Source organism: Callospermophilus lateralis, chromosome 19 (assembly GCF_048772815.1).
Source record: "Callospermophilus lateralis isolate mCalLat2 chromosome 19, mCalLat2.hap1, whole genome shotgun sequence".
Lineage (NCBI taxonomy): Eukaryota > Metazoa > Chordata > Mammalia > Rodentia > Sciuridae > Callospermophilus > Callospermophilus lateralis.
The window spans coordinates 6,458,815-6,485,978 of NC_135323.1; the positions used below are offsets into that span (position 1 = coordinate 6,458,815).

The following is a 27,164-nucleotide window of genomic DNA, read 5'->3' on the forward strand; positions in this document are numbered from 1 at the left end:
AAAATCCAAGGACCAAAGTCCTGGGCCCTCCAGGTGTCTCTGGCCTGGGGCAGTGGAGGCAGGGAAAGGTGCAGGCCTCTTTGAGGGTATCCAGAGGCCATCTGTGCCCAGAACTGGGGGAGGCTGAATAGAGTCCGAGACCCGCAGAACCGCCCTGACAGGGAAGTGGACACTGTACCATTTTCTCCTCCGCTTCAGGACTGAGAGGGGAACACTATACAAACAGACATCCACCGTTGCATGCTCAAAAGGAGCATGGAGGTGACCAAAAACAAACAGGCCAAGGAGTGTGATTCCCTCTAGGGTGAGGGAGGTCACAGGTTCAAATCCCAGAGGAGATATTACTATGGCAAGTGAGATACCACCATCACCATCACAATGGTGGTGTTCCCAGGTAGGTTCCCCGCTGCACTCAGGATGCCCTGACCCCTGTGATTTTGACTGTGTGTTACTCCTTGCCCAGTGTTAGAAGTTATGCTGATGTTGGATCTTTAAGATGAAGATCAAGAGGGACACAAGATAGAAATAACCGGGCTGGGGATGTGGCTCAAGCGGTAGCGCGCTCGCCTGGCATGCGTGCGGCCCGAGTTCGATCTTCAGCACCACATACAAACAAAGATGTTGTATCCGCCAATAACTAAAAAATAAATATTAAAAAATTCTCTCTCTCTCTCTCCCCCCCCCCTCACTCTCTCTAAAAAAAAAAAAAAAAAAGATAGAAATAATCCTTCTATTACTCAAAGGCCTAGGCAGTCCAGGGAATGCCTGCCTGAAGGGCACACAGAGGTCAGTAAAAACTACAGCAAGGTAACAAGTTGAACAACACCCACAGAAACAAAATGTAAGAGACCCCAGCAAGCAGCTCCCTAAAACTCACATCCTGAAAGAACCCCCACATGCATCCTACTACTACCTCAGAGACACCCTGGAAGCCTGCGACACATCCTGTTTCTTGCAGAACTTGCTAACCCTAACCCACTCTTGCAAGTCCATAAAAACCCCAAACCCCTGAGGACTCAGGCTGACACAGCTCTTGGAGTCTGGCTCCTCTTCTCTCTTGGAAAGTGAATAAAACTCTTTTTTTCTACCTTAAAAAGTAATCCCAGACGACTCCTCCTCTTTTCCTTCAGCAGCGGGCATTAGGGTAGAATTCAGTGGAAACCTTGGGTGATCCATATAGGGGCAAGAACCCCGACTTGTGCGGGCGCTGGGTCCACCCTCCCGCCGGAGTGTAGTTTGACTCCTGATGTGCTGTCGCCTCTTTCCCCCCCTTACCCAGACCACTGTCCCTTCGGGTAGGGCCAGACTTTCCTAATCTCTGAGTCCTGAGTGGGAGCTCCAGCATGAGTAGTTTGAGGGACGTGGGGCGCAGCCTCGGCTGGAGACTCGCTCACTCCACGCATCACTCGAAGGCTCCCAAGCTGTTTTTCCGCGCTTCGGCCGCCAGGCGGTGCTGCGGTGCTGGGAAGCGGCTCCGTCGCGGGCAGGTACTGCAGGAGGCGCGCGAGCGAGCCTGTATCTGGCCCGGTCTTACGTTGTCGCCTCTGTCAAGGACCAGGGCGGGTCCCTAAAACCCCTTTCCCACCGGGCCCGCAGAGGTGGGCCTGTCCTGAGAGGACGTCTTTTCAAATGGTCCCCCGATTTGGCCCCAGAAAATCTGATTTCTCCTCACTTCCTGGGATCTGAACAGAAACTACGGGGGCCACCCGGGCGTGAGACCCAGTGCCTCCGAGGTCCAGCATGACCCCAGGGTGGACGCAATCCATGGTGGCCCAACTGCCTCTGTCCACACCTGGAGCAGTAAAAACACCCTTCCCCTCCCAGCCGGGGGCTGTCGGCAGAGGCCTGGCCATACTAGGAACCCGGAGAGCCCAAACTTGGAAAAAGGCAACACATGTCGACACAGATGGTTTTTAATTATTAAACTAAGAAAATGACTCTAGACAGCTCAAAGGAAGCACATGTGACATTTACATGCCAACAGGTGGAATCCGGAGGGTTTGTTAGATCATATATGGGGGGATAGTCCTTTGCCTTTAAGGCCGGGGTCAGTGCGTCGTGGGCTCAGCTCGCGCAGGTCCGCGCCGCGTCCTGTCCACGCCGCAGGACTGGGTCTTACCGTCTGTCCCTAGGTCGGCGCGCCGCCCCACTCCCTTCCCTGCCTGGCACGATCCCGCAGTCCCTGACTGTAGGGTTTCCACGGTCCGCACGCCCGCTCCGACCGAGGCGGTGTGGCCGGGTGTCAGAAATCCCCCGGGAGGTTGGCTCCTGGCAGTTCCTTGGCGCCCAGTGTGTCCCGGGGGGATATCAATAGTGACTACGTATGCAGTCTCCTTTTTCGGGGGTAGTGACCTGACTCGTCATTTTGAAGAGTTAGAGCAGCCGGGCTAGCTCCGTGGGTAGAATAAGAGACTCCTAATCTCAGGTCGTGGGTTCTAGTCCCATGTTAGGTTCCCTTTGGCCAGCTCTCCACGCATCTCTTTCCTGTCACTTGTTTTCAGTTACAGAGCAGCCTTCACCACAAAGCTCCCTCTGAAAGTGCCAGGCTTTGTCTTCTTACAGGGACTACCACTAGTGGACCTTAAAAATTGGGCTAGTCTGGTATTTGAACCAGAATCAGAAAGGGGCCACCAGCACACACACACACACAACCCTGAGGTAAAGAAGGGACACTGGTGTGGGCAGTATATGTCCTGCACCTCTTGCCTGTATTCAATTCACCTGGCTAGGGCAGTAATCAATCCTTAGGTGTACAAGAGTACAAGAGGGTCACTCTTCCAGTTTAGGATACCCCAGTTTCCATGAAAACCCTTAGTCCCTGCCTGTATTAGCCATTCCTATTTTCTGCATTCTGAAACTTGGACATCTGGGGCCTCACTCATCCTGGAGGGACTTCTCCTTCCAGGCTAGCAAATTCTTGGAGATAGCAAACAACTCCTTCCAGATTGTGCACGTCAAATACAAACCTACCCACACAAAGGCCACAACACTGATCACCTCTTTTATTGAGCTCTGGTACTCTGGGCCAGGACTCACAGCCTGTGTCACCCAGGGTCGGGTATCAGACAACTAGGGACAGACTCCACACCCCGGTGCCCCCTGAAATATTCAAGCTAGTCAATTTTAACCTGCTTATCTTTATAGTCCCATGAAATCCACAGTACGGGCTCTTGACTAGTTATCTCACCCCTTCTCCATTATGTTCTCAATGGCAGTTGTCTCCTCTGCCGGTTGCACTATTCCCGAATTACAGCAAAACCTACTCAACTGCTGCCGTTCTTCAGAGACCAAAGGCAGGAGTGCCCTGCACTTCCACGGTGACCCCTTCTTCTTGGCAGCCCCAACCCAGCAGCTCTAGGCCTCGGCGCTCTCAGACTCTGCCGCGGTTTCCTCCCCTTGGTTGTGCAAGGCAGCCTCTCAAGAGGAAAAGGACGTTCACATCCGTGGGCTCCGCCGGAATTTGACTTATGGTACCCAAAGGAAATTACCCGCCCAGAGTAAGTGCCATCCCTAGACCCCCCCCACACATGGTCTGGCACAGGACGGGAACCCGTCCAGGAGGCGGGGAGGTGGGTTTGCCCTCCGCTCGGTTGCCCCGGTTTCGGTTCCGTTTCCCCAGGGGCATCTAGAACATCTAGGTCCAAGAATCAGACTGGGTGAGGCCCAGGCCACGCCAGGGACAGGTGGCAACGCCGAGAGGTCGCAGGCTTTCGGGAATGTGCTGTGCCTGAAAGAGTCAGCGTCCCCTGGGCACAGGATTTGTGGGTGGGGAAAAAAAAGCCGGGCTCGTCCGGGATTTGAACCCGGGACCTCTCGCACCCAAAGCGAGAATCATACCCCTAGACCAACGAGCCGCTGCGTCGGGACCTTCTGACGCTGGTCCTTGGAGGCCGGATTCGGCGGCCCCGCCACGCTCCTGCGCCCTGCCGCAGGCAGGGCTTCCGGGTCTCGGCTGGGAGCTAAAGACCAGGGCAGCTGCCTGTGGGACAGAGGAGCCAGCGAGTCCCGCGTGAGCTCTGGGGTCTTTCTGGGTACACCCCAACCCAGACACCTCACCTCACGGGGCACCCGAGTCGGGGATCCTGAGCAGGGGACAAGGGACTGCCACCACCCGACCGGTCGGCATGGGCGAGCTTCGAGCAACGGAAGGAAGCCGGGGTCCCCCCGGACCCCACGACTGCGCCCCTCCCCTGGACCAAGACCCCTGCTGGCCTGGGCGTGGCCCCGAGACCCGACGCAGGGATCAGAGCTGGGTCAGGGGCCGTTTCCTCCAGTGCGCGGCCGTGCGACCCTCCCAACGAGGCCTCCTCTCGCCCTGGAGTCAGCAGCTCAGCGCAGCCCTGGGGGGCGAGGCGTGCTCCCGCGGCGAGGTCCTGAGCCGCCCCAGGGAAGGTGGAAAAGGAGGCGTCGCGGGTGGGTTGACCCCGGTTTGGGTTCCTCTCACCGCGCTCCCTGCTGGATCGCCTGGCCCCCGACCTTCCAGCTGCCCGGAGCTGCAGCGGCCGCAGACACCGGACGCACAACAGACCGGGGCCTCGCGGCACAGCCCAGGCCACACGAAGTGGACCCACCAACTCAACGCTCTGGTTCTTGGGGTGCGGCCTGTCTATGTCCCGGGCGATCCCCCATAAGTTGACTTGGAAATCGTGTAGAACTCCAACTAGCGAGTAGGGAGGGACGTGGAGACACCGCCCGGCTAGCTCAGTCGGTAGAGCATGAGACTCTTAATCTCAGGGTCGTGGGTTCGAGCCCCACGTTGGGCGTAGTTTTTGTCGGGGAGAAGCTAACGCCGACTGCACCTTAAATACTCCTTCCAGATGTCGGCTTGTTCACTGCATTTAATTCCCGTTCCAGACACGAAATTAACTGCCGCGTTGGGGAAGACAGACACATACGTTACCGCCGGCCCCAAAATCTCTCTTGGGCCACGAAACACGTTTTTTTTTTTTTTTTTTAAACCAAGGATTGAACTCAGGGGTGCTTAACCACTGAGCCACATCGCCAGATCTTTTTTTGTATTATTTTTAGAGACAGGTCTTGATGAGTTTCTTACATCCTCGCTAAATTGCTGAGGCTGGCTTTGAATTTGGGATCCTCCTGCCTCAGCCTCCCCAGCCAGGGGGGCATTGCAGGTCTGCGCCACTGCGCCCTGCTTGGGCCGCACATTCTTGTCTCATGATTTTTCATATATTTTGAAGCTGAAATTCACATAAATTTCTACATATACACAACTACAATGCACCAATTAAAAAAAAAAAAGTGTGGAAAGAGAAAAAAGAAAAAAAATCTTCAGGTACACAGAGCTATCAGGAGGACCCTGTCAGTGTTGTAGTACTTGCCCCAACAGGGACTCTGCTTTTAGGGACTTCTTTGAAAGTTCTATTATCCCAGCAGTGGTTAACAGGCCAAATCAAGAAGTAAAGCCAGTTGGGTGCCATCTAGAGTTCTGTTATTTACAAGGTTGAGCCTCAGCTGTAGAAAATCATGTTCAGAAGATCCAGGGCCTTGTTAAATATCTTGCAGCTACAGGGTTGATACTGTTTTTTTTTAAAAATCAAACACACATTTAAATTCTCATGTTGCAGAATGACAAAGAAAACTGAATTTGCAACTTCAGGAGCTGTTTTGTGTGAAAGATATGGCATTAGTTAGGAAAGTGCAGGGCCAAATGCTTGGGGACATCAGGGTGGAAAATTATTAAAAAAAAAAAAAACAGAGAAAATAGTATATAGTATTATGTGCCCTCCTGACCCCAGGTTACACCATTATCAACTCACAGATAGACTTGTTGATCTGTTTCCATCCAGCCCATGATTTTTTTTTTTTGGGGGGGGGGGGCGGGGGTTGGGGTGGATACCAGGGATTGAACCTGGAGGCATTTAACTCCTGAATCACAACCCCAACCCTTTCTTTGTATTTTTATTTAGAGACAGGGTCTCATTGAATAGCTTAGGGCCTCCCTAGTTTGCTAAGGCTGGGTTTGGAATTGTGATCCTCCTGCCTCAGGCTCCCGAGTTCAGCCCACGATTTTAAAGCAAACCAGTTGCCCTGCAATTTAATCTCTAAAAAATTATGCGTTTATAAAAGACAAGGAGTTTTTTAAATATATGTAACTATAATACAACAGTAGTACACGTTGGTACTGAACTTCTTTTTTTATCAAGTAGAATGGATGGTTCTTGAAATAGTGTAAAGGACACAAGCACTCCTCTCTCAAAACTGAAAATACACACTTCTATGAAAACATCCCTTGTGTCCCAAGGGTCCAAAACCCCCGGTCTTTGCCTTTGCTGTGTTCCCCCCGGGGGCAGACAGGGAGAGCCAATTATCTACACTTTCTTTGCTACTTGTCTTGGAGAGAGCCCTAAAAAGGCAACTTCTGTACCCCGGGTGGGACTCGAACCCACAATCCCTGGCTTAGGAGGCCAATGCCTTATCCATTAGGCCACCGGGGCTGACAAGTTAAATGTCTTTCTGTTCTCGAACCAGTCTTTTCCTCATTTTTGGTGGTTCCGGCAAAATTTTGCTCGGCTCTGTGACCTCATTCTGGCCTTTTCTTATCCCCCGACTTCGATTCTCGATCTGCGCTCCAGTTCATCATCTCGCCCATTCCCAGACGTCCTTGGGACCCAGCTGTGCAGGAGCTCAAAGACATGCTACACTGAGTTTTATTTAGGGTTATCCTTCGGCCTAGGTGGTATGCAACTCGCTGGGGGAGCCAGAGATCCCAGGTTCAAACCAGGATCAGCCCTTTAATCCAGGGGTACCCCTGCAAAACGGGGACGGCTGATACAGGAAACAAGGTGTCTGTGAGGCCCAACGCGGGAGGGCGGGCACCATGAATGTCCAGTGCCCGGCAACAGACCAGCACCTACCCGGAAAGGCAAAGCGTCCTGTGCGGGGGCCGCGGGGGTCTCCGCCCCGGTCCTCCTCTCCCACTGTCCCTGGGACTGTATGTTACCTGGTGGGGCCGCATGTTACCTGGTGAGGCCCCTTTGTTGTTGTTGTTGTTGTTGCTTATTTTGTCGTTTTAGCAGATCGCCAGCCCGAAGCCTCTAGCTTCCCTCTGGCCCGGCCGGTGGAATCTGGGCGTCGCAGCCCAGGCGGGGGCGGGGGGCTCAAGCCCCACCCGCTGCCTTTGCGTGGCTCTTCTCTTCCCCTCGCCTGTCAGTTTTCATCGCCTCTTAACCTCGGGAAGTTCCTCTACCGGGAGTTCTTACTAAACCTCTGCGACGTCACAGCCGCCCGCGGAGAAGGTGACTCCGAACGATCCCAGGTCGCCCGCGAGCGCCTCTGCACTCGGGCTGAAGCGGCCTTGTCGCCGGCGTTGCCCTCGAGGTGGGGCACCCGCCATTGGCCACGGAGGGTTCGTTAGCCAGAGTCCTTGGAAAGAACGCGGGCTCAGCAGGTAAATTCTCCAAGCGAAATGTCAGCTCAACCTCGGTCAATATTTAAAATGTTGGGTGTACATTTACACTAACCATAAGATCCCCTCGTTGCCAGAAACCGAGATGATCTATCGGCTTTCGTCCCACATATTTTAGAACAGTGAGCGTACGTCAATAGAATTGTTATTTTCGTCATTTAGAAGTGTACAATTCAGTGGCCTTAATTAGATTCAGATTGTTGTGCAACCATTATCACATAATTTACTAGGTTTTCAAATGCACATATCCTTTGGTTCCCCTGGAGCAACTCCCTACCGCACCCGGCAAGGAACCCGAACCCTCCCTCGCCTGTCGGTTTTCATCGCCTGAACTGTGAACCGCAGAGCTCGCTGTTCACGGTTCTGCGCGGCTCTGCTCGGCAGTGCGCGGGGGTCCGGCAACCGCCTCTGGTCGCCCGTGCTGCAACCTTGACCCCGGTCCTCAACTGCAGATGCAGGCTAGGGGCGATTGGGGACAAAGCCTCTGACTGTAGAGAGTGTCCCGAGGGAAGGAAACCCTTCCTCCCTTTTTCTAATCTTCCGTTGATTAGAAAAAGATTCCCCGCAGCGACCACGAAGGGACTCGAACCCCCAATCTTCTGATCCGGAATCAGACGCCTTATCCATTAGGCCACGCGGCCCCACTGCTTTCAGGGCCTCAGTTTTTTTCTATAAAGCATGTTGAAGCGCCTGCGCCTTGTGCCCACGCGCATGCTCAGAGTGGAAAAAGACCTGCCCTTCGTGGCAAATGCGGGCGGAGTTCTCAGTGAGGACTTGCGCAGGTTTCTCACCCCGCCGAGAGTTCGAGTCAGGATGAACCTGCAGGTCCCCAACCTCTCCCAGCTATCTTCTCTGGCTCCTAGAGACCCTTCTGACTTCTTCCCGCACCTGCCCGCCTTCTGCTCTGCGCTCTTCTGCGCTCTCCCCGTCACTTCACTGGTGAATCTGCAATCGTCTCTTTCAAGAGTATGTGAGTCCGGCAGGAAGGCAGAGGCGGTTTCTCCTTCATTTCCATGGCCCCAGCGCCAGGAAGAGAGGGATGTACTCCCGGGCTGGTCCTACTTCCAGCCCAGCCCAGCCCACGTTGGTTCCTAATTCCGAGACACAGGGCACAGGTTCCAGTCCCGCCTCTGGTTCCGAGGGGCACAACTGCACCTTTACCAAGTGCCAGCACTTTACATCCATCATAACACTTATTTCACAGATCCCCGAGAGCAGGCACTGGCCCACGCAAAGCAATCATTAACAGGTATTTATTGAACGCCAATTAAACGCCCATGCCCAAGCTGCCCGCCCCTTTGTCCTGAAGAAGTCAAGGAGTGGATCGGGCGGCTGTAGCAGGGTCCTTAGGCCTGCAGGCAGAGCCTGCGCCGGAGGGAGCTGCGGATCTCCAGGCAGGCCTTGCGGAGCTCATTGCAGTCTGGCCCCAGCACGTCCAGCTCACACACCAGCCTGTTGACCTGAGGGGCCACACTGAGCCTATGCCCAGGATTCTAGGCACTATGGGGATCAGCCTGGCTCCCGTTGCAGCCCTTGCCTGCTGTTTTGTAAGGCCTGAAATTTCAAGTGCTCCTTGCTCACCCTCCAGTTCCCCTCTAAGCCAGACAAGCTGAATCCCACTTAAACACATTAGGCTTCACCTCTCTGCCAGCCCACATAACTTTTTTTTCCTGCATAAATATTCAAATAAGCCAATTCCATGCTCCTGCTTAACCAGGAGCATCTCACCTCTTGTCTCTAGGAAGCTTGCTTCCCACAGTCCCTGCTTGTTCCCTGTTTCCCAGTGCATCTCCTGTAGCCCTGCATGGCATTCAGTGTCCTCCTCCCCCAGATTTTAGTATGTGTGAGTACCAACTGCTGCTGCTCGCATCTGACCAGTGCCAGAGGTCCTGAGTTTCATTACCTAAGACTGTTGAGGGCAGGGAATCCCCCCTTCATCAATGGGGCTGATGGGAGGGGCTCAGGAGAAAAGTCAATCAGCCCTTATCTCCTGGTCACCCCCCACACACACCTCGGTCAGCAGCTCCAGGAGGTCTCCCGTGGGGTTGGCTCTGAGGACCTCCACCAGCGTCTGGACCAAGTCAGAGCCCTTCTCATCCCGATAGGCCACACAGCCTAGGTCAGGGAGTAAGGGTCAGCGTAAGGCTCAGGCCCCTGCCTCTGCTTCTCAAACCCAGGGACCCACTGTGACCAGACATGGAAGATAGCAAGCACAGAGGATCCAGAGATCAGGCCAGAGAACAAGGTGTGGGGCAGGAACTTCTTGCATTTGGACCAAGTTGTTTCTCAGTGTTTGCTGAGTGACTATATATACAGATTCAATATTGAACATTTGCTGTGGATCTACTAGGTGTCAGGCAGGGCCCTGAAACAAACAGATCTTCCCTGCCCTCACAGAAGTTCCTGCCTGGAGGAAATGGTGCACTTGCACAGATGGCATTTGACATATGCTCACCATCATTGCTATTAATGAGCAAAAAACTGTAGAAAGGAAGCCGGGCATGATGGCACATGCCTGTAATCCCAGCAGCTCGGGAGGCTGAGGCAGGAGGATCAAGAGTTCAAAGACAGCCTTAACACTTAGTGAGGCCCTAAGCAACTCATGAGACCCTGTTTCTCAATAAAATATTAAAAAGGGGTGGGATGTGGCTCAGTGGTCTAGTGTCCCTGGGTTCAATCACTGGTACCAAAAAAAAAAAAAAAAAGAAACTAGGGAAGGAGATGTCTTAACTGCAACTGGGCTGGTTACTCTACATCCCAACCCTGGCTGCCACTAAGGCCAATCCAGCTCTCAGAGCAGGAAGCTGGGCCCAGTGTAACTACATACTTCTTACCCTCAGTGGCTGCATAAACTGTCAGGATGTCTGCTTGATCAGAGCTTCCTGAAATGGGGCCCCTGGAGGGGCTTCCTGCAAGAGAAGTCATCTCCAACCACCAGCATCGTAGGCTCCCGCAGGCCCAGGTTCTCCCCATCTCCCCATCTCCCCATCAAGGGCACCACAGGGCAGTGGAAAGACAGCTGGAAATCTAAATTTCAGCCCTTTGTTTATTAACTATAATCTCAGAGAAGCTAGTTCATCTTGCTCAAGATTGCTGCCAGGCTCAATTAAGGGGAGTAGCACTCACCTCCCAAAGGCCTTTGCAATTTTTTTCCTCCCTTTCTCTTGGCAAAGAGTGGGCAGAGGTGAGAGCAGGACACCAGCTAAGAGCCCCGGAAATGCTCTCTGAACAGTTCCCACCCTGGTACCAGACCTATCAAACCCAAGCTATGGAGGGAGGCAAGACCCACCTTGGGCATCAGTATGGATCTGGAGGACATCTGCCTGTGTAGGGATAGCTGGAGGTGTCCGAAGACAGCGCCAATACCAGGGGAGAGCCACTGGCCCCACACCAGCGTCCCTGTTTCCTAGAGGGGTGGTCAAATATCTTCACTCAGTGGGTACCAAGCATCCAGACCTGATGTTAATAGTGGGGCCAAGCAAGAACCCAATGGCCAGAGCCCCGTGTCAGGCCTGCTAAACTGGAAGTATTCAGAGTGATGAAAGACCAGGCTGAGGTCAAGGGCTCAAGTCTGTAGGCTGTCCTGTAGGACAGGAAAACAATGCTCAGGCTTCCTGGAGAAGGTAGACAGCAAGCATGGGAGGCTGAGGGCTGACAGAGGAAAGCCAGAGAAGAAGACAACTTGGAGGCCGCTGCTCACCCCCTACAGGCTTACCCCCGTGGCAGGTCTGTAGCAGGAAGATCTTGGGTCTGCCCCATAGTGCTCGGCAGTGGCTCAGGTCCTGTACCAGTGCCTCTGGCTGCACCTCTTGCCAGTCAGCCCCCAGCAGTTGCCCCTGTGGCCCCCCATGGGCCATCAGGGCCACAATAGCACAGCTCACAGGGCCTCTACAGGTGTCCAGCCTCTCTCAGAACTGAGCCAACTCTGCCTGGAACCCCTGGAGTGGGGACAAGGTTGAGCCCTGGGCCACAGCCTCCCCAGGCCCTGGCTATCCTCCAGGAGGCTGAGATGTCTTCTCCAGTGTCTGCCCACCCAACTTCCATCTGCCTCCAACCTCGGCCCAGGGAGGAAGCCCTAACTCCCTGCTGCAAGTCCTGGCATGGGCTCACTAGAGGTGATGTGGAGGTCTAACTTCCCAGAGTTGATTCTCCTCCTGTCCTAGTGAGGAAGAAGTGCAAAGGCATGAGGAGAGGGTAGCAGGATGATAAATGTCCAGAAACAAAACCACAGAAGGTGGGAATACAGCTCAATTGGTAGAATGTTTGCTTCACATACACAAGGCCCTGGGTTCAATTCAGCACCACACACACACACACACACACACACAAAAAAAAAAAAAAAAAAACAGAGCTTTGAATTGGGGAGCAGAGACCCAGTCAGCAAGGGAGACCAGCCTCTCCAAGGCAGGAAAGTGACTGCCATTCATGCAGCAGGAAAGATAGAGGATAAACCTATGGGTGCACTTCCTGTGGGTGATGTGGGAAAGGCCCAGGAGGGGATCCCCAGAGTCCTAGGGGAGGGGTGTCCTTTCTTCAAAGGTACCACCAGAAGTTCTGGGCTTCCCCTCACCTGAGCTGTAGGGTCCAGTCTCAAGGTGATCTCGAAACCCAGGGACCAGCACAGGTCCCCCAGTGCCTTCACATCATGCTGTGCTCCGGGCCGGTCTTGGATCACAGCCAGGAGGAGGGCAGCCTTGACCCCCAACAGGTCATACTGAGCCCTGGGACTGGGTTCTGGCTATAGAGAGGGTTGAGGCACATTCAAAGTGGTCTAAGGGGGCTCCAAACTCCTAGCCTTCCCTACCTGGGCATGCTCAGGCTCCTCCCACCTGCAATGGCAGCTGTTTGAAGGAATCCTGCCTTACCTCAGGCATCCAGGGCTCCACACCTCCCAGGCATAGTGCTCCCCTCAAGGAGCTCTGAAAGAACGGGCAGTAGGTGTCCCCAGTAGACTCTTCAGCTACCCTGCAGAACAGCTGGGAGTGTGGAGCCCCAGGATACCTCAGAGGGCTTCTCAGTGAGGGATCTCAGGGGAGGGGCACAACCCAAGCAGGTGACGGGACCCTGACTCCAGGGGAAGACTTGGCAGATTCCTGGCTACTACAGGCTCTTGGGGGTTAACTGCCAGAAGGGAGGGAGGAGTATGAGGAGGAAGGATAGTCCTAAGCAAGACCTCAGATCTAGTTCAGGCTCCAGGTCATTGACTTTCTTGGCCTCAAGTGGACAGTGGCTATATCATTACCTCCTGCCCTGCTTCAGGGATTAGTGTGCACAAAGGCAGGGACCTCACTAGAATGGAGCAGGCCTAAGGAGGAGGGCTCTCCATAGGCATTTTCCTGTCAGAGCTATGGAGAAGAGCTGAGGCCTGAAGGATCACCTACAGGATCACCCAGCCACCACCCAACTGCGCAGTGAGAACTTTAGACCCCAGGACCAGACCTGAATCAGTCCCAGTCCCTCAGTGACATTAATCACTACCTGGATGAGTGTCAAAATGGACAGCTGGAAATACCAGTTTGGATGCCCAGACCACAAGGAAGGCCACTGCTGATAGCCTAGGAGGGACAGGGAGGCATGCCACACAGAGAGAGTTGCTTGGGCAAGGGTATGGAACGGGAGGCAGCCTGGATGTCTGGGGGTCCCACGTGAGGCAGAGCTGTGCCCAAGGCCTATACAATGTGTAGGCAATAAAGGTTTGTAGAATAAATGGGGGCCATGTATGTGAAAGAATTTAACTGGAACTAGCTCAGGACAGCACAGTAGGGCCAGGGTGACCACAGGACCACCATCGCCTTCTAAGGCCTCCACCTCTGTCAGCAGTCGCAGCAGGGACCAGTGAGGAGAGTGGCCACAGAGCTCCCTCAGGCCAGTGAGGAAGACTCCGGGCTCCAGGGCAGCTGGTGGAGAAACAGCACAGGGGCATCCTGTTGGCCAGAGTGGGGAGCTCTCCTGCCCATCCTCTGCCCCAACTTGTCCACCCCCAACCAAGGTCCCTGCCCAGACACCACCACAGCCACTTGAGAGCAGGAGGAAGACTTTGGGGCAGCCCCTCAGAGCCCCACAGCGACTTAGCTCCCGGACCAGCAGCTGTACGTGCCTCAGCTGCCCACTGGGGGCCACTAAGGCTACAAGGGCACAGCCCACAGGTCCCTTGTGGGCATCCAGCTGCTCCCGAAACCACACCAGCTCCTCAAGAAAGCACTAGGGCAAGAGCCACGGCCTAGCCTGAGTCCATGAAGGTCCCAAGTGAGATGGGTGCTGGGGGTGGGGATGAGGAATGAAGCTTACCTGAACAGAGGTCTTCCTCTTCTCACAGTTTTCAAAGCCCAGGGACCGGAACACACAGTCCAGGGCAGCAACGGTAGCAGTGGACACCCCATGGCTGCTGAGTGTCAGGGCCACTCTTGAACCCTGCAGGCTGTATTCCCCCTGAGAAGGTAAGGCCAGAGCTGGGCCCGGCTGGGGCTCTGCTGGGTGTCAGGAGCAGGCTGGGCCAGGTGCAGCCTCCCATTACCTTTCTCCCCAGGCTGTCTTGAGCATCAGCCAACTGTGAGGCCACCTGCAGGGTCCCAGCCACCAGGAAGGCCATGGGGGTCAGGTGGAGCTTTGTCTAAGCACCAGCTCACCTCCTTGGTCCTGACTCACAGTATGCTGGGTCCCAACTCTTGCCCTTTCCACAGACTTGTCTCCTATCAGCTCTGTTTATGACCTGAGTTGGACTCTGCCCCCAACCCCTGGAAACTTGGGCTCCACTCCCCCAGCCCACCTCTGTTCTCTTGCTCCAGCTGATGACTTCCTGGCTGACATTGATGTGCAACACATGAGCCAGGAACCTGTGCCCAGTTCTATTCTTAGCACTTGGCTCACATTCCTATCTGATCTTGTTACACCAGTGTCTCCTTTTGGAGACAGCCACCACTCTAAAAATGTTCTCATACAACCCCCACCACTCCTTACATCCCTCACACACACATACACATGCAGACAACAGCTCTGAGCCCCCAGAGGCCAATATCACTGACTGGAATCAGCCTTGTCTACAGTTCCACCCTGGTTGCTTCATCTGGGAAATGGGGACAGTCATGACCACAGATGTGCTAAATTGGGGGCTGGCTGAGAAAGGGTCCCAGGGCAGAGGCTGGCACAGGCAAGCCAGCTAGTGAGGGACAGGAACATCTTATCCTACCTGCTCTCACCTCTCAGATGGGCCTGAGACAGCACCAGGAAAACAGGAAGGGACCAGGGTAGAAGGAGGAGCTGTACTCTGGTGACCACTGGCTCTGATCAGGCAGCCACCAGCTCTGCATAGGCCACAGTGTGGGCCTGGGCAGGGGGGAGGTTGGCTTTCAAGGGCTGCCTGGGGAACAAGGGCAGGGCCCATTTTGCCCTGTCAACCTTTTCCCCTAAGACCCTTAAGCACAAGACAGCTTTAGCTTCTGGGACCTAATGAGCAGCAGGAGTATTTCAAGCAACCAAGACAGTCCCTTTCCAGCCCCTTGCCCATTTCATCAGTCGGGCAGAAGAGGGCCTGATAAACACCCCATGTCCTGCTTGGCCCCCCACTCTGCCAGGGCAGAGAGGTGGCCTAGACCAGGGCAGGCACTGGCTGACACAGTGGAATGAGAAAACCAGGGTATATGACTGCCCTTAGGGATCAGACCCACCTACCAGCCCAGGATGTGGCTCCACCTGCTGACTACACAACACAAGCCAGTAGTATGACCAGGCCAGGAGGCCAAGGGTAGAATTCCAGGTACCCCATTCCCACAGCAGACACCTAAAGAGAAGACAGGCTGGGCTCAAGAGTAAAGTGCTTGCCTAGCAATCCCAAGTACTTAAAAAAAAAAAAAAAAAAAAAGACACACAGACTAGAGAGAAGTTTCCACATTTATTCAAACCCTTCTGCAACCCTCAAAGTTGAGCTCTTTGGGAGCCCCTAGTCTGTCTGTTTTTACACATACAGACCTACACAGGATACAGACCACAGAATGGAATGCAGTGCTTGAAGAGTCAGCAACAAGGTGCTGAGTGCTGATGGAGCATTAGTGTTAAGTACCACAAAGAACATGCCTCTGGAAAAGTGGACAGTAGGGAACCTCTACCCACCCTGTTCTTGATTTCCTGGTTGGCCTCCAATTGCCAGAGCCATTGCCACCACCTCCAGAAAAGTAGATGGGTGGTTCTCAGGGGCCTGCTGTGGAAGGGTGAGTCTGCCAAGAGCAAAGGTAGGCAGCCTCTGTGGCCAGGCCAGGTCTGGAAGCAGGAGGTGATGAAAGCTGAAAAGCTCCTGTGGGTACACCTAAGACCCAGATTCTCCTAGGTGTGGGCTGACTGTCCCTCCCAAAGTCCAGCAGCCCCTGGTGCCAAGGTGGGTTCTCCATACCCACTGGAAGGCACAGGCTGGTAGGGCAGAGGAGTTGGCTTACAGACCCACCTGAGAAGGTAGGGAACAAAGAGACACTGGCCAGGCAAGGCTGAGGGGGTCCTAGGACACAGCCCTAGGCCCTGCCTGAGTCCTCAATTACTTTGTGCCCCAGCCAGGAAAGTTTCAGACTCCAGGAAACTAGAGGTGTGGGGGGGGAACAGAGCAAGAAGAGGAAGACAAGGTAGCAGAATTTCCACTCAATGGGAGCAGGGCCGGCTAGTTCTGAGGGATGCCCCTGCCCCTATGCAGGCCTGGCAGTGGTGGAAAACCAGTGGAGAATCCTCAGTGTGGACAAGGAGGGGTCACAGGGAGCACCTGCCTTGCTCATCCAGTTCCCACTGGCCACTCACCCCACGGGCTGGGCCATCTTGGCGTGCAGGCTCTGGTGGGCAATGAGGTGAGCACGCTGCTTGAAGCTCTTGTCACACTCGCCACAGCCGAAGGGCCGCTCGCCAGTGTGAACACGCCGGTGGTCCAACAGGTAGGAGCGCAGGGAGAAGCTCTTACCACAGTCACTGCACCCGAAGGGCTTCTCGCCCGTGTGGATGCGTTGGTGGTCTGCCAGGTAGGCACTGCGGCTGAAGCTCTTGCCACACTCAGAGCAGGAGAAGGGCTTCTCACCCGTGTGCACACCCTGGTGACGCACCAGGTCAGAGGAGCTGCGGAAGCTCTTGTCGCACTCGGGGCACTTGTGTGGCTTTTCACCTGTGTGTGTGCGTTGATGCCGTGCCAGGTCTGAGCCCCAGCGGAAGCGCTTACCGCACTGCCCGCAGCTGTGAGGCTTCTCTGCAGCTAGGTCCCGAAACTGACGCCTGCGAGTGGGTGGCCGACCCCGCCGTACCCCTACCAACTGGCCTACAGCTGTTCCTGGCCGGTTCTCACTCTCCCAGGCCTCAGCCTCTTCCGGGCTCCAGGATACAGACACCTCACTGCCTGTCTGGCGCGGAAGCACCAGCACTGCCTCCTCCAGCTGGGTCTTCGAGCTCTGGCTTTTGAGCCCCAAACCTGCAAAGAGGGAGGAAGCAGCCTCTTCAGTCCTACTTGGTTCTAGAGCTAGTGCTGAGGCAAGGAAGAAAGCTCCCTGGCATTGAGGTTCAGACCTGGGTCAGACATACAAGCCCCAGTTCCCTCATCTACAAAACGAGATAGTGATGAAAAGCCAGTAGAAGAGTGCTTACGAGTGAGCCCTAGAGGGTGGACCCTCTGGGCAGATCCTATCTGCAGGGATGCCTACTAATCATGACCCTCCACTAGGTCCCTTACCCAACCAGGTCCTTAACCCATCCAAGTACCTTGCTTCTATACCTGGAACTAATGGTCCACTCTCAGAGCTCACTGAATGGATTCAGCTTGATTTTGTGAACCACCCATTCTTGAACTGGTAGAAATGGAGGTATTAAGCAATGTGGTCCCCTCACTTTACAGGTTCCAGTTCTCCAAATTCAAAAATACACAGTAGTTTCAGTCAGGGAAGGATCTCAGCCAGGTTCACAGGTTAGTATCTGGCTTGGAAAGGGACCCCAAGTGTGTGGCTTCAAATGGCAAGGTGTTTGGACTTGGAGTGCAGCCCAGCCCTGTCAACATTCTTGCAGCTGGTGAGCCAAGGTGGCCGCACAACAAAGCCTCTTTTAACTCTGTCCTTTAGTGTGCAGTGACTTCTCTGAGTCTCAGGTCCCTCATCAATAAAATGGGAAGAATATTTCAATGCACCATGTTGTGTGAATCAAAGGAGAAAATGTCCTTATAAGCACTCAGCACAGGCTGGCACATCTCAAGCACTTGTCACATGATATACCTGTACAGGTATAGAGAACTGAACATCAGCACAAGAAAGGAATCATATAGGGCTCTAGAAGAGACCCAGGAAAAGCCCACTTTGGAACTGGCCAAGGGAAGAGTGGGAAGAAAGACTGGGAATGGCAGCAGGATGAGGGGCCCACCAAGACCCACTTACCCAGGGCAGCATTCCGGGAATTCTCCCGCTTTATGTCCCAGAAGAGATTCCTTTGGGCAGGGTCCAGAGAACCCCATTCTTCCCGTGAGAAATAGAAGGGAATGTCTCCCAATGCCACAGGTCCCTGGAATGAGGAAGGAAGATTGGGCTCAGGCTGCCTTGCTCAAGTCTCCCAGGCAGCTGTGGGTGGGGACAGGGTGAATCAGATGAAAAAGGGCTACAGGAGAAAGCAAGGAACATTTTATAAACTCAGCAGTGCCAAGGGTCTCAGAGAGGACAAAGGGACTTGTAACTCACATGGACCCCAGAGGCAAAGCAGGCTTCTGTGGTCTTTCTGGTATTATCCTCTTTAAGAAGAGCAGGAAGCTGGGCTAAAAGAAAAGAATGGCACCTCAGGAGGCCACCTCAGGCCTGAGACTGAGATCTTAGTCTCCCCTGCACACGTGCACATGAATACAGACACACATGCACGCACATACAGATATACATGTGCACATATGACTGGGCTTCAGAAAACAGAAACCCCTGGCTGCTACCTTCAGGGCAATGCTTGAGAAGGAACAAGGCCCCTGGCCAGCCATTCTGCCGCCTATTTTTCTTTTTAAATACTTTATTTCATTTTTTTTTAGTTGTAATTGGACACAATACCTTTATTTTATTTTTATGTGGTGCTGAGGATCGAACCCAGGGCCTCACACATGCCAGACAAGTGCTCTACCGCTGAGCCACAACCCCAGCCCTGCCACCTACTCTTGTAGAGGCTCACTTACCATTGTGGCTATGCTGCTCCTGGGGTACAGGCGGCTGGCTCCATGCCCCCACCATCAGCAGAGGCCCCCTGGCCTGGGATCTCTGGACTGCAGACTCAGGTTCCACCTCCTCTGAGGGCACATCCTGTGCAGGAACCACAACATGCTCATCAGCACCGAGATCAGACGGGGGAGACAGAGTTTAATCCCTGGGAAGGAGACACAGGACATGTCCCTCAGGAGGCTGGGGTGTTGAAAAGGAGAGCAATATGGAGTCCCATGAAAACCCCAGAGGAGAATGTAACACCAGGCAGTGCTGTGTGCCCAAAGATACTCCCCATCAATCATGATGCAAGAACCAGCCCTACTGCCAGGTCAGAGCCTCACACCAACAGATCATCAACACCTCCCCAGATGCTTCCAGTCTCAAGGACCCAACACACCACAAGACAGCAGGGTGTTCACAGACAGCTCTACCTTCTCATACCCTTCTGGAGTTCTCATGCATATCACTGTATCCCCAGGGCCTGGCCTAGAGCAGAACATGAATATACATTTGCAGATCCTAATGAAGTTGAAACCTTTTTTCTGGAACAAGCCCACTTTGCCCAGTGAAACCACCAAAAAGAAAGCAATCATATTTACTTTGGACTCATCTTTCAGAAAGGCAATATGTGTTATATCATGCTTTTGTGTTTACTCCCTCGGGCTTAGGGTCTCCCCTACCCTGTGAGCCTCCTGGAGATTCATCTCCATGGTTATGGCCACTTCTCTTCAGCTCAAGACCATCTGGATCTGGGAGGGGCCCCTCACCTGCAGCCAGGCTTTCACTGGCTGCTTCTGTAGGTCTTCCACCAAGGCCACAGCTTCCTCGCCACTCCCTGGGAGCTGTCCCCGCACCTGGGCCTGGATCTCCCCTGGCAGCACTGTCAGAAACTGCTCCAGCACCAACTGCTCCAGAATCTGCTCCTTGGTATGCAGTTCAGGCCTAAGCCAACGGCAGCAGAGCTCCCAGAGCTGGCTGAAGGCTTCATGCGGCCCACCCACATCCCCATAGCAGAACTGACGAAAGCGCTGGCGGCAGGCCTCAGAATCCTTGCTGTCTTCTTGCTGGACAGATTCTTGCTCCCAGGAGGAATCTTCCACCTTCACAATCAGAAGTCCTTCTCCCTCCTCAGGAGCCTGGTCCTGGTGCTCCCAGGGGGATGCCATTCCCCTGGCCTAAGGCTCAGGGCTGGTTGGCCTCAGCTGACCCTTTCAATCTCCCAGAGGGATCCCCTGTGGTGGCTGGGCTGGCATCTAGACACACACTCCTGGGGAAAGAGCAAACCAGCAGGATTTGGGGAAGGGTGGAATACATGAGCAAACAATCAGCTAAAGGGACATCCAAGATCCAGGGACTCCAGTACCCATCCATTGGTGCCCTGGAGCAGTTTTTAGGCTTTACTCTAATGCCTTATTCTGGTTTTTTTGTTTTGTTTTGTTTTGTTTTTTGAGGGGGGTAGCTACTGGGGATCCAACCCAGGGGTGCTTTACCACAGAACTACATCCCCAGTTCATTTTATTTTTTGAAGACAGGGTCTCCCAACTTGTCCAGACTAGCCTCAATTTGCAATTATCCTGGTTCAGCCTCCCTAGTAGGTGGGAGAGTGGCTGAGATTACAAGCATGTACCTTGGTGCCTGGCTATGTTTTGTTGTATGTAACAATCTTTCCTACTAATAGAGGTCCACACCTCTATCGCCAACCTGAAATAAAAACCCTGGGTTTTTTCTGACTCACTTGATTACAAAACTTAATCTCACTCACTTGTAGTACTACTAGACCTACTACTGATATGAGCATATTTATGTTTATATTTATAGCACTTAATGTAAATGTTCACATTTTATGGCAAAAAATACGAATGTATTTGTTGTTTGTAAAGATTCATTGAACTATACTTAGGACATTTTTCCATGTGTATATTTCAATTAAAGTTTTTAATTATTGTATTTCAGTGTTGCCCCCAATCCCTTTGTAGGTGTTACTTAATATACCATAGGGACATTGTATTATCTTTCTCAAACTTGAAAACTTCTGAATCCCAAAACATATCTAGCATTGGGGGTGTCAGAGAAAGGCTTTATAGATGAATGTGTGACATACTGGACTTTGTTACTCTTTACACTTAAACTGCCAAGTTAGATTTTATGTTGTTACCCTTCAAAATTCTGATAAGTGTATTCTGAATTTTTTAAAGCAATAAACACAAACATCTAAAAAAGGGAGAAATTTTAAAAATATACAAATACATAGAAAAGAAACTCCCTTTCTCGATGTGGTTGCAACTCTCCCTCCTTGACAGGCTGGCAAATGACGTCTCAGGTCTTTTCCTGTGCTTTTAATAGAAATGTTATCCATATAAACGAAAAAAAAAGTGCTTGATGTGTTGTTTTACATAAATGAGAAGGTTTCTTTCATTAGGAGCACTATGAGCTTACGTGGTATGGGTGTACTTGGGTTTCTTAACCAATACCCAAGTAATGCATTCGAGTTGTTTCCAATTCTTCTCTATTACATACTAAGCACTTTATTCACTCTTCTGCTCTTCACGAGTCTCTTGAAAGGTACGCGCGCCATTCTCGTCCTCCACTGACGGGAGGCCTCCCAGGAGAGGCCAGGACTCACTCACCAGGGTCGCACGGCAGGACGCGGCAGGCGGGTACGTTGACCCGGCCAGAGCCCCGCGCTGTCCCCCAGCAGCCTTGCCTGCGCGGAGCTGAAGGAAAGCGGGCGCGCAGGGGCGTCTGCCCGGAGACCAAGAGGGCAACAGGGGCGCTAGGACGACCCGCACTTCCCAGCGGAGCACAACCCCTTCGGCCTACGCCTCGGGGCGCGGGCCCGGGCCACCCAAGGCTCCGCTCCGACCTTGGAGCCCGGAGGCCAGCGTCGCCAGTCCCCGCCCCCGAGACACACCGCCCACAACCGCCCTGGTGTCCCCAGTTCCGCTGCCAGTCCCAGGCGCCGGAAGCCCGCGCGGGGCTCCCCGGGAAACCACGCAGCGCATGCGCCACTGCGAGTCGCACCATTTATACCAAGCCGGGGACCGGAAGTTTTCCGATGAACAGCCAATGAACAGGGAGAATTCCTAGAGATGGCCAATCAGCAGGCAGCAACGCCGCGTCAATACCCAGGTACCGGAGGCGAAGGGTTTGGGTGTGCTTTTAGGTTTGCCTTCCCTTCCTTCGACTGCGCTTTCCTTTTGCTTTTCTCTGCGCCTCCGGCCCTTGAACAGTGGAAAGAGGAAGGTAGGGCTGGCCTGACGAGCAGAGACCACACCTGGCCCAGCCACGAGTGGAGCGCCTGTTCCACCGGAAGGGATGTGCTGGGGAGGTTTCCTCCTTCCGCTCCAGTTTCTTTGCTCCAACGAGTAGGTGCAGGGCCCGGGGGCCGCGGCTCCCTAGACACGCTTCTGGAACCCTGGGTCCCACTTCTCCCAAGTCTTTCGCTGCCCTGCGGTGTCCCAGGCGGATCCCCGTACCCTCCCATTACAGGGGACCTGGGGCCCAGAAGCGTCCAAAGCTGAGGGACCGTATCCGCGAATCTCGAGGTTTTTGTTTCCTTACATTTGGACCCGCTCGCACCCTCTCCATGCCTCGAGATTTCAGGCTTAAAATTTTCAGAAGTGAAAAGCGCTTTCTTTTTTCGGTCATGCACGTATTGCATGCTTGATGTAGAAAATTAAAAAGATTGGAAAATTATAAAGGTATCCCTTTGCGTGAGGTTAGCTTCCTCACTCTGCTCAAATGTCACCCCCTCAAAAAAGGTCTTCTCTAACTCTGAACAATCTCTACTCTGCCTTATTTTTCTTCCTGATGTTTATTGTTTGACATCACGTATTTGTGTAATTGTCTGTCAGTACTCAACTGTAAGTAGCTACATGAGTGCAGACACTTTTTACCACCTTGCCTCGGGCACCTGAAAGTGTACATGGTACGTGATAGGTGATCAGGAAACACTGGTGGGATGAATGAATTTGTTTTTTTGTTTGTTTGTTTTTTAAACAAAAATCCCTAATACAACCATCCACAAGTAAGCACTATTAATGTTGTAGTGTGTTCTTACAGTTGTATATCTATGACCATATTTCTAAGACAAATCAGGAATCACTAAGTCATATTCTGTTGATTCAGTAGTATAGATATCTTTTAGTGTCAGTATGTTCAAATAAAATGTATCAGTTTTGTAAGCTGCATAGTATTCCATAGCATGGAAGTTCCATATTTTATTTAAAGCACTCTCCTTCCAGTAGGATAGGGGAAGGGAGGAGGGGAGGCAAAGGCAAGGTACTGGGGAATGAAACTATATTATGTTGTGTGCAGGTACAAATATGTAACAATGCATTTCACTATTATGCATAATTATAATGCACCAAGGTCTGGAAAGAGAAAATAATTTAAAAAATAGGATCGGACATGGCTAGAGTTGTGGCTTGGTGGTAGAGCACTGGCCTGGCATGTGTGAGACACTGGGTTCAATCCTAGGCAACACATAAAAATAAATAAGGTCATTGTTTTAATCTACAACTAAATAAAAATATTTTTTAAAAATAGGATCAGACATACAAACAAAGAACAAAGTACCCTTGGAGTTTAGATCATTTACAATTTTTGGAATTTACAGATAAACCTATATATATACCTTAGTGCATTTGCTTGAACACCCTGCTGACATTTGATTGAATTTTTAAGTCTGTAGCTTAATATTGGGGAGAAACTATGTTTTTACAATAATGTTTTCCCATGCAGAAATATACATTTGTAATATATTTTAGTAAAATTTTATAGTCTCCTCATTTGTTCTTTTTAAAAATAGGTCGTTTCTTTTTTTCAAGTTCATTTATAATTTTGTGGTTGTGAATATTTTTCCCCATTGTATTATTTACTTCAAGCAGGAGATTAAAAACATGTAAGTAGTGGGGCTGGGGTTGTGGCTCAACGGTAGAGTGCTCACCTAGCACATGCGAGGCCCTGGGTTCAATTCTCAGCACCATATAAAAAATAAATAAGTAAATAAAGGTATCGTGTCAACTCCACATTAAAAAATATTAAAAAAAAAAAAAGTGTAAGTAGGGCTGGGATTGTAGATCAGTGGTAGAGCACTTGCCTGGCATGTGTGAGGCACTGGGTTCAATTCTCAGCACCACATATAAAACAAATCAATAAAGTCCATCAATAACTAATAAAAATATTTTTCTAAAAAAACCACCTCAATAATTTGAACAAAATCTGATACAAAGATTTGTTAAATCACACACACAAAAAAAATGTTACCTACTAAAAGAGTTAAGAGAGTCTCTAAAAGTTTCAGAAGTAGCAACTGCAGAAAGCAAATTCTGCTTTTAGGATTGAGGGCACAAACTCAAAACTTACCCCCTTTTCAATTCAAGGCGGAAATTTGGACCTCTAAGAGCCCACCGCTGTGACAAGTGGACACAGCTGGCAGTCAGGGAAAACTTGCTGGAAGTGAATGCCCAAGGTTTCCTCACCTGCTCTCTATCGGCCTGCATTGGGAAGACGGAAGTCCCTTTCTCCAGCTCCGGCCTTACAGCGTTCTTCTAACGCCCTCTACTGGCAAAGACTAATAAATGGGCCAGCATTTCAGAACCATTAAATTTCCATTCAATAATTTAGAGAAGACAACAAGTCAATCACCTGGTCCTTCCTGGCTTAACCAAGGGCAGATTTTTTTTTTTTTTTTTTTGCACTATAAAGCAACAGGGTGTGTCTGCGTTAGCGCATTGGACGATGTAGAGGCCCTGGCTTGAGCGGCACGTGTTGGGAGAGCATGGCTCAATGCATCATGTGCTGTGGAAGGTGACCAAGTGCGCTTCCCAGGTAGGCATTAAGCACCTGTGAGGAAACATGGGCGTTTCTCCAAAACTGCAGGCACTGAGCAGTGTTGGAGCCCTGTGTCTCTGGGATGGGAGGCTATCACGGGTTGCAAATTTAGGAACAATATTCTGTTTTGAGTTGACAAATACAAGCTGTAATGCATTTATCATAGTGCCTATCCAGCCTTCATGAGCCATCCACTGCTCACCCCATCCTTCCCAGGTCCCTGGTGGCCATGTTTGCATTATGTGAATCTGTCCCACCAAATGGACTGACATGGGGAAAGAGATAGTTGTTTGACTCAGACTGAGTTCACTAGCTCCTCTCTACTTGGAATGGAGAACTGGGACTAAGGGAGATTCCAGTCACTTTTCTGTGTTGTTGCCCTGTAGAGTAGATTCATGAACTGACAGTGTTCTTTCCTCTTGTTTTCTATATGCAAGATCAACTGAGATTGTGGATCAGAGGTAGAGTGCTTGCCTACCACACGTGAAGCACTGGGTTTGATCCTCACCACCTCATAAAAATAAAATTAAAAAAGATATTGTATCCACTTATAACTAAAAAATAAGTATTTAAAATATCAGTGAATAAGAATGCATCAACAGGGGAAGATGGGAGTGGCCTGAGGGAGGTCACAGAAAAAAAAAAAAAAAAGAGAGAGAGACTGGAAAAGCTTCCTTGGTCCCAGGCCCTGCCTGAGACCTACATGTTCCATGAGACTGTCTTGTCTCTTTACAAAAAAAAAAATCCCCCTTTTGTTTTTGCTGGCTTTCTTTGTGTCAATCAGAGAGCCTTAAGCATTACATGGCCATTGGCTACATGACTACCTTCTTGCTTGTCATATGTATGACCAAAATAGTATTTTACTTGCTGCATCCTGTTAATGGCAAGTTGCTGGAGTTTTTTAGGGTTTGTTTTGTTTGTTTGGTGGTGCTGGAAATCAAACCCAGTGTCTGGTACATGTTTGACAAGTGCTCTTCCACTGAACTATCTCCAGCCAAGTTTTGTTTGTTTGTTTGATGTTTGGTTTTGGGAGGGTACCAGGATTGAACTCAGGGGCACTAGACCACTGAGCCCCACATCCCCAGCCCTATTTTGTATTTTATTTAGAGACAGGATCTCATGAATTTGCTTAGCACCTTACTTTTGCTGAGGCTGGCTTTGAATGGTGTTTGTTTTGTTTTAAAACTGGAAATGAACCCAAGGGTGCTTTACCACTGATTATATCCATAGTCCTTTTATTATATTTTGAGATAGTGGCTGACTAATTTGCTGAGGCTGGCCTCAAACTAGCAATCCTCCTGCAACCTCCTGAATTGCTGGGATTACAGGCCCGCGTCATTGCACCCAGCTCCAAATTGCTATTTTTGAGGGATCAAGCACACTAGTTTTCTAATTACCAAAAACTTGGTGTCTTACAACAAAACAAATTTATTATCTGACAAATCTGAAGACCAGAAGACTGAAATTTATCTCATTGGGTCCATTTCAAGATGTCTGCAGGGCTAGTTCCTTCTGGCAGCTTTCAGAGAATTCAACTATGAATTCCAGCTCGTAGAGGTGCGGGCTTATGGCCCCATCCTCTGTCTTCAAAGTGCATCATTCATTCAGCTTCTGTCAGCACCTCTCCTCTCTCCTGTAGTCAAATCTCCTTCTGACCCCCTTTTATAAAAACCTTAACATTCCAGCATGATCTCATCATGTTATAATCCTTAACTCTATCACATCTACAAAGATTATTTTTCTAAATAAGAAAACATTTTTAAGTTCTAGAGATTAGGAATACTTTGGGGTTATTACTCAACCTACTGTAAACCCAAAGAGGATCTTTTCAAGTTGCATGGATAGTACTTCAATTTATAACCTCAAGTGGAATAATTAAAATTGCAGCTCTGAGCAGGTGTGGTAGCCCACACCTGTAATCCCAGCAGCTTGGGAGGCTGAGGCAAAAGGATCACGAGTTCAAATCCAGCCTCAGCAATTTAGCAAGGCTCTAAAGAACTCAGTGAGACCCTGTCTCTAAATAAAACACAAAAAATGGCTGGAGATGTGGCGCAGTTAAGTGCCCATGGGTTTAATCCCCAGCCCCCCCCCCAAAAAAAAAATGTGCCCTGAAAGCAAACTAATGAGCACTTGAGTTTCCATCTTTAAGCACCACTACCACTGAGCTACCCAAATATATATCCCCAGTTTGTTTTATCACTGAGCTCTATCTCCAGACCTTTTTATTTTGAGTCAGGGTCTCATTAAGTTGCTGAGGCTGGCCTAAAACTTGTGATCCTCTTCCCTTGGCCTGTGTATATACCTATGTGTTTGTATTTTTTCCCCTTTTGTGGTTCTGGGGATTTATCAAGGACCTTGCACATGCTAGCCAAGTGTGATACCACTAAGCTACATTCCCAGCTACTCTGTACATATATTCTTTTTTAAAAAAGAAATTTAGATGTTGATGGACCTTTATTTTATTCATTTATTTATAGCGGTGCTCAGAATCAAACCCAGTGCCTTGCACATGCTAGGCAAGCACTCTACCACTGAATCACAACCTCAGTCCCAGTACATACATATATATATATTTTTTTTTCTTTTGTTCAGGGGATCAAACTCAGGGGCACTCAACCACTGAACTACATCCCCAGCCACATCCCCTGCTGTCTCAACCTCCCCAGCTGCTGAGATTACAGGTGTGCACCACTTTGCCCAGCTAGAGGATATACTTTTTAATGAAGACC

The 27,164-nt window shown here is 51.2% G+C and overlaps 2 protein-coding genes and 4 non-coding genes across 13 annotated transcripts in view; 1 reads left to right on the forward strand and 5 right to left on the reverse strand.

Annotated features, from left to right (window-relative positions):
* Nucleotides 1–3,782: 3,782 nt before the first annotated feature.
* Trnap-ugg (transfer RNA proline (anticodon UGG)) lies at nt 3,783–3,854 on the reverse strand. The gene has a single exon. It is a non-coding gene; the product is annotated as a tRNA-Pro (tRNA).
* Nucleotides 3,855–4,690: 836 nt separating this feature from the next.
* On the forward strand, nt 4,691–4,763 carry Trnak-cuu (transfer RNA lysine (anticodon CUU)). Its single transcript has one exon. It is a non-coding gene; the product is annotated as a tRNA-Lys (tRNA).
* A 1,619-nt stretch (nt 4,764–6,382) lies between these two features.
* Trnar-ccu (transfer RNA arginine (anticodon CCU)) lies at nt 6,383–6,455 on the reverse strand. Its single transcript has one exon. It is a non-coding gene; the product is annotated as a tRNA-Arg (tRNA).
* Nucleotides 6,456–7,994: 1,539 nt separating this feature from the next.
* Nucleotides 7,995–8,067, reverse strand: Trnar-ccg (transfer RNA arginine (anticodon CCG)). Its single transcript has one exon. It is a non-coding gene; the product is annotated as a tRNA-Arg (tRNA).
* Nucleotides 8,068–8,664: 597 nt separating this feature from the next.
* LOC143384712 (putative caspase-16) lies at nt 8,665–14,252 on the reverse strand. 6 transcript variants are annotated; one of them, XM_076839795.1, is made up of 7 exons: nt 14,193–14,252; nt 13,715–13,855; nt 13,235–13,323; nt 10,716–10,832; nt 10,261–10,335; nt 9,438–9,541; nt 8,665–8,886 (listed from the first exon to the last, which is right to left on the reverse strand). In XM_076839795.1, exons 2-7 carry the CDS (start codon nt 13,804–13,806, stop codon nt 8,773–8,775), a joined length of 591 nt encoding a protein of 196 aa, XP_076695910.1. In that variant the 5' UTR covers nt 13,807–13,855; nt 14,193–14,252; the 3' UTR covers nt 8,665–8,772. The 6 variants fall into 6 exon arrangements, with proteins under 6 accessions (XP_076695910.1, XP_076695912.1, XP_076695909.1 ...); XM_076839797.2 differs by lacking the exon at nt 13,235–13,323 and adding an exon at nt 11,142–12,391 and having other exon boundaries at nt 13,941–14,217; XM_076839794.1 differs by having other exon boundaries at nt 13,941–14,217.
* Nucleotides 14,253–15,295: 1,043 nt separating this feature from the next.
* Nucleotides 15,296–27,164, reverse strand: part of LOC143384700 (zinc finger protein 213-like) — a 30,039-nt gene continuing 18,170 nt past the window's right edge. The window contains exons 1-6 of one of the 3 annotated variants that reach the window (XM_076839784.1): nt 21,228–21,519; nt 19,368–19,867; nt 18,576–18,699; nt 18,103–18,176; nt 17,806–17,929; nt 15,296–16,856 (exon numbers count right to left, since the gene is read on the reverse strand). In XM_076839784.1, the coding sequence (XP_076695899.1) occupies nt 16,198–16,856; nt 17,806–17,929; nt 18,103–18,176; nt 18,576–18,699; nt 19,368–19,766 (1,380 nt within the window). In that variant the 5' untranslated portion in view covers nt 19,767–19,867; nt 21,228–21,519 and the 3' untranslated portion in view covers nt 15,296–16,197. Of the gene's footprint in view, nt 16,857–17,805; nt 17,930–18,102; nt 18,177–18,575; nt 18,700–19,367; nt 19,868–21,036; nt 21,520–27,164 lie in introns of those variants that run through there. The other 2 variants (XM_076839783.1, XM_076839785.1) reach the window with 2 other exon arrangements.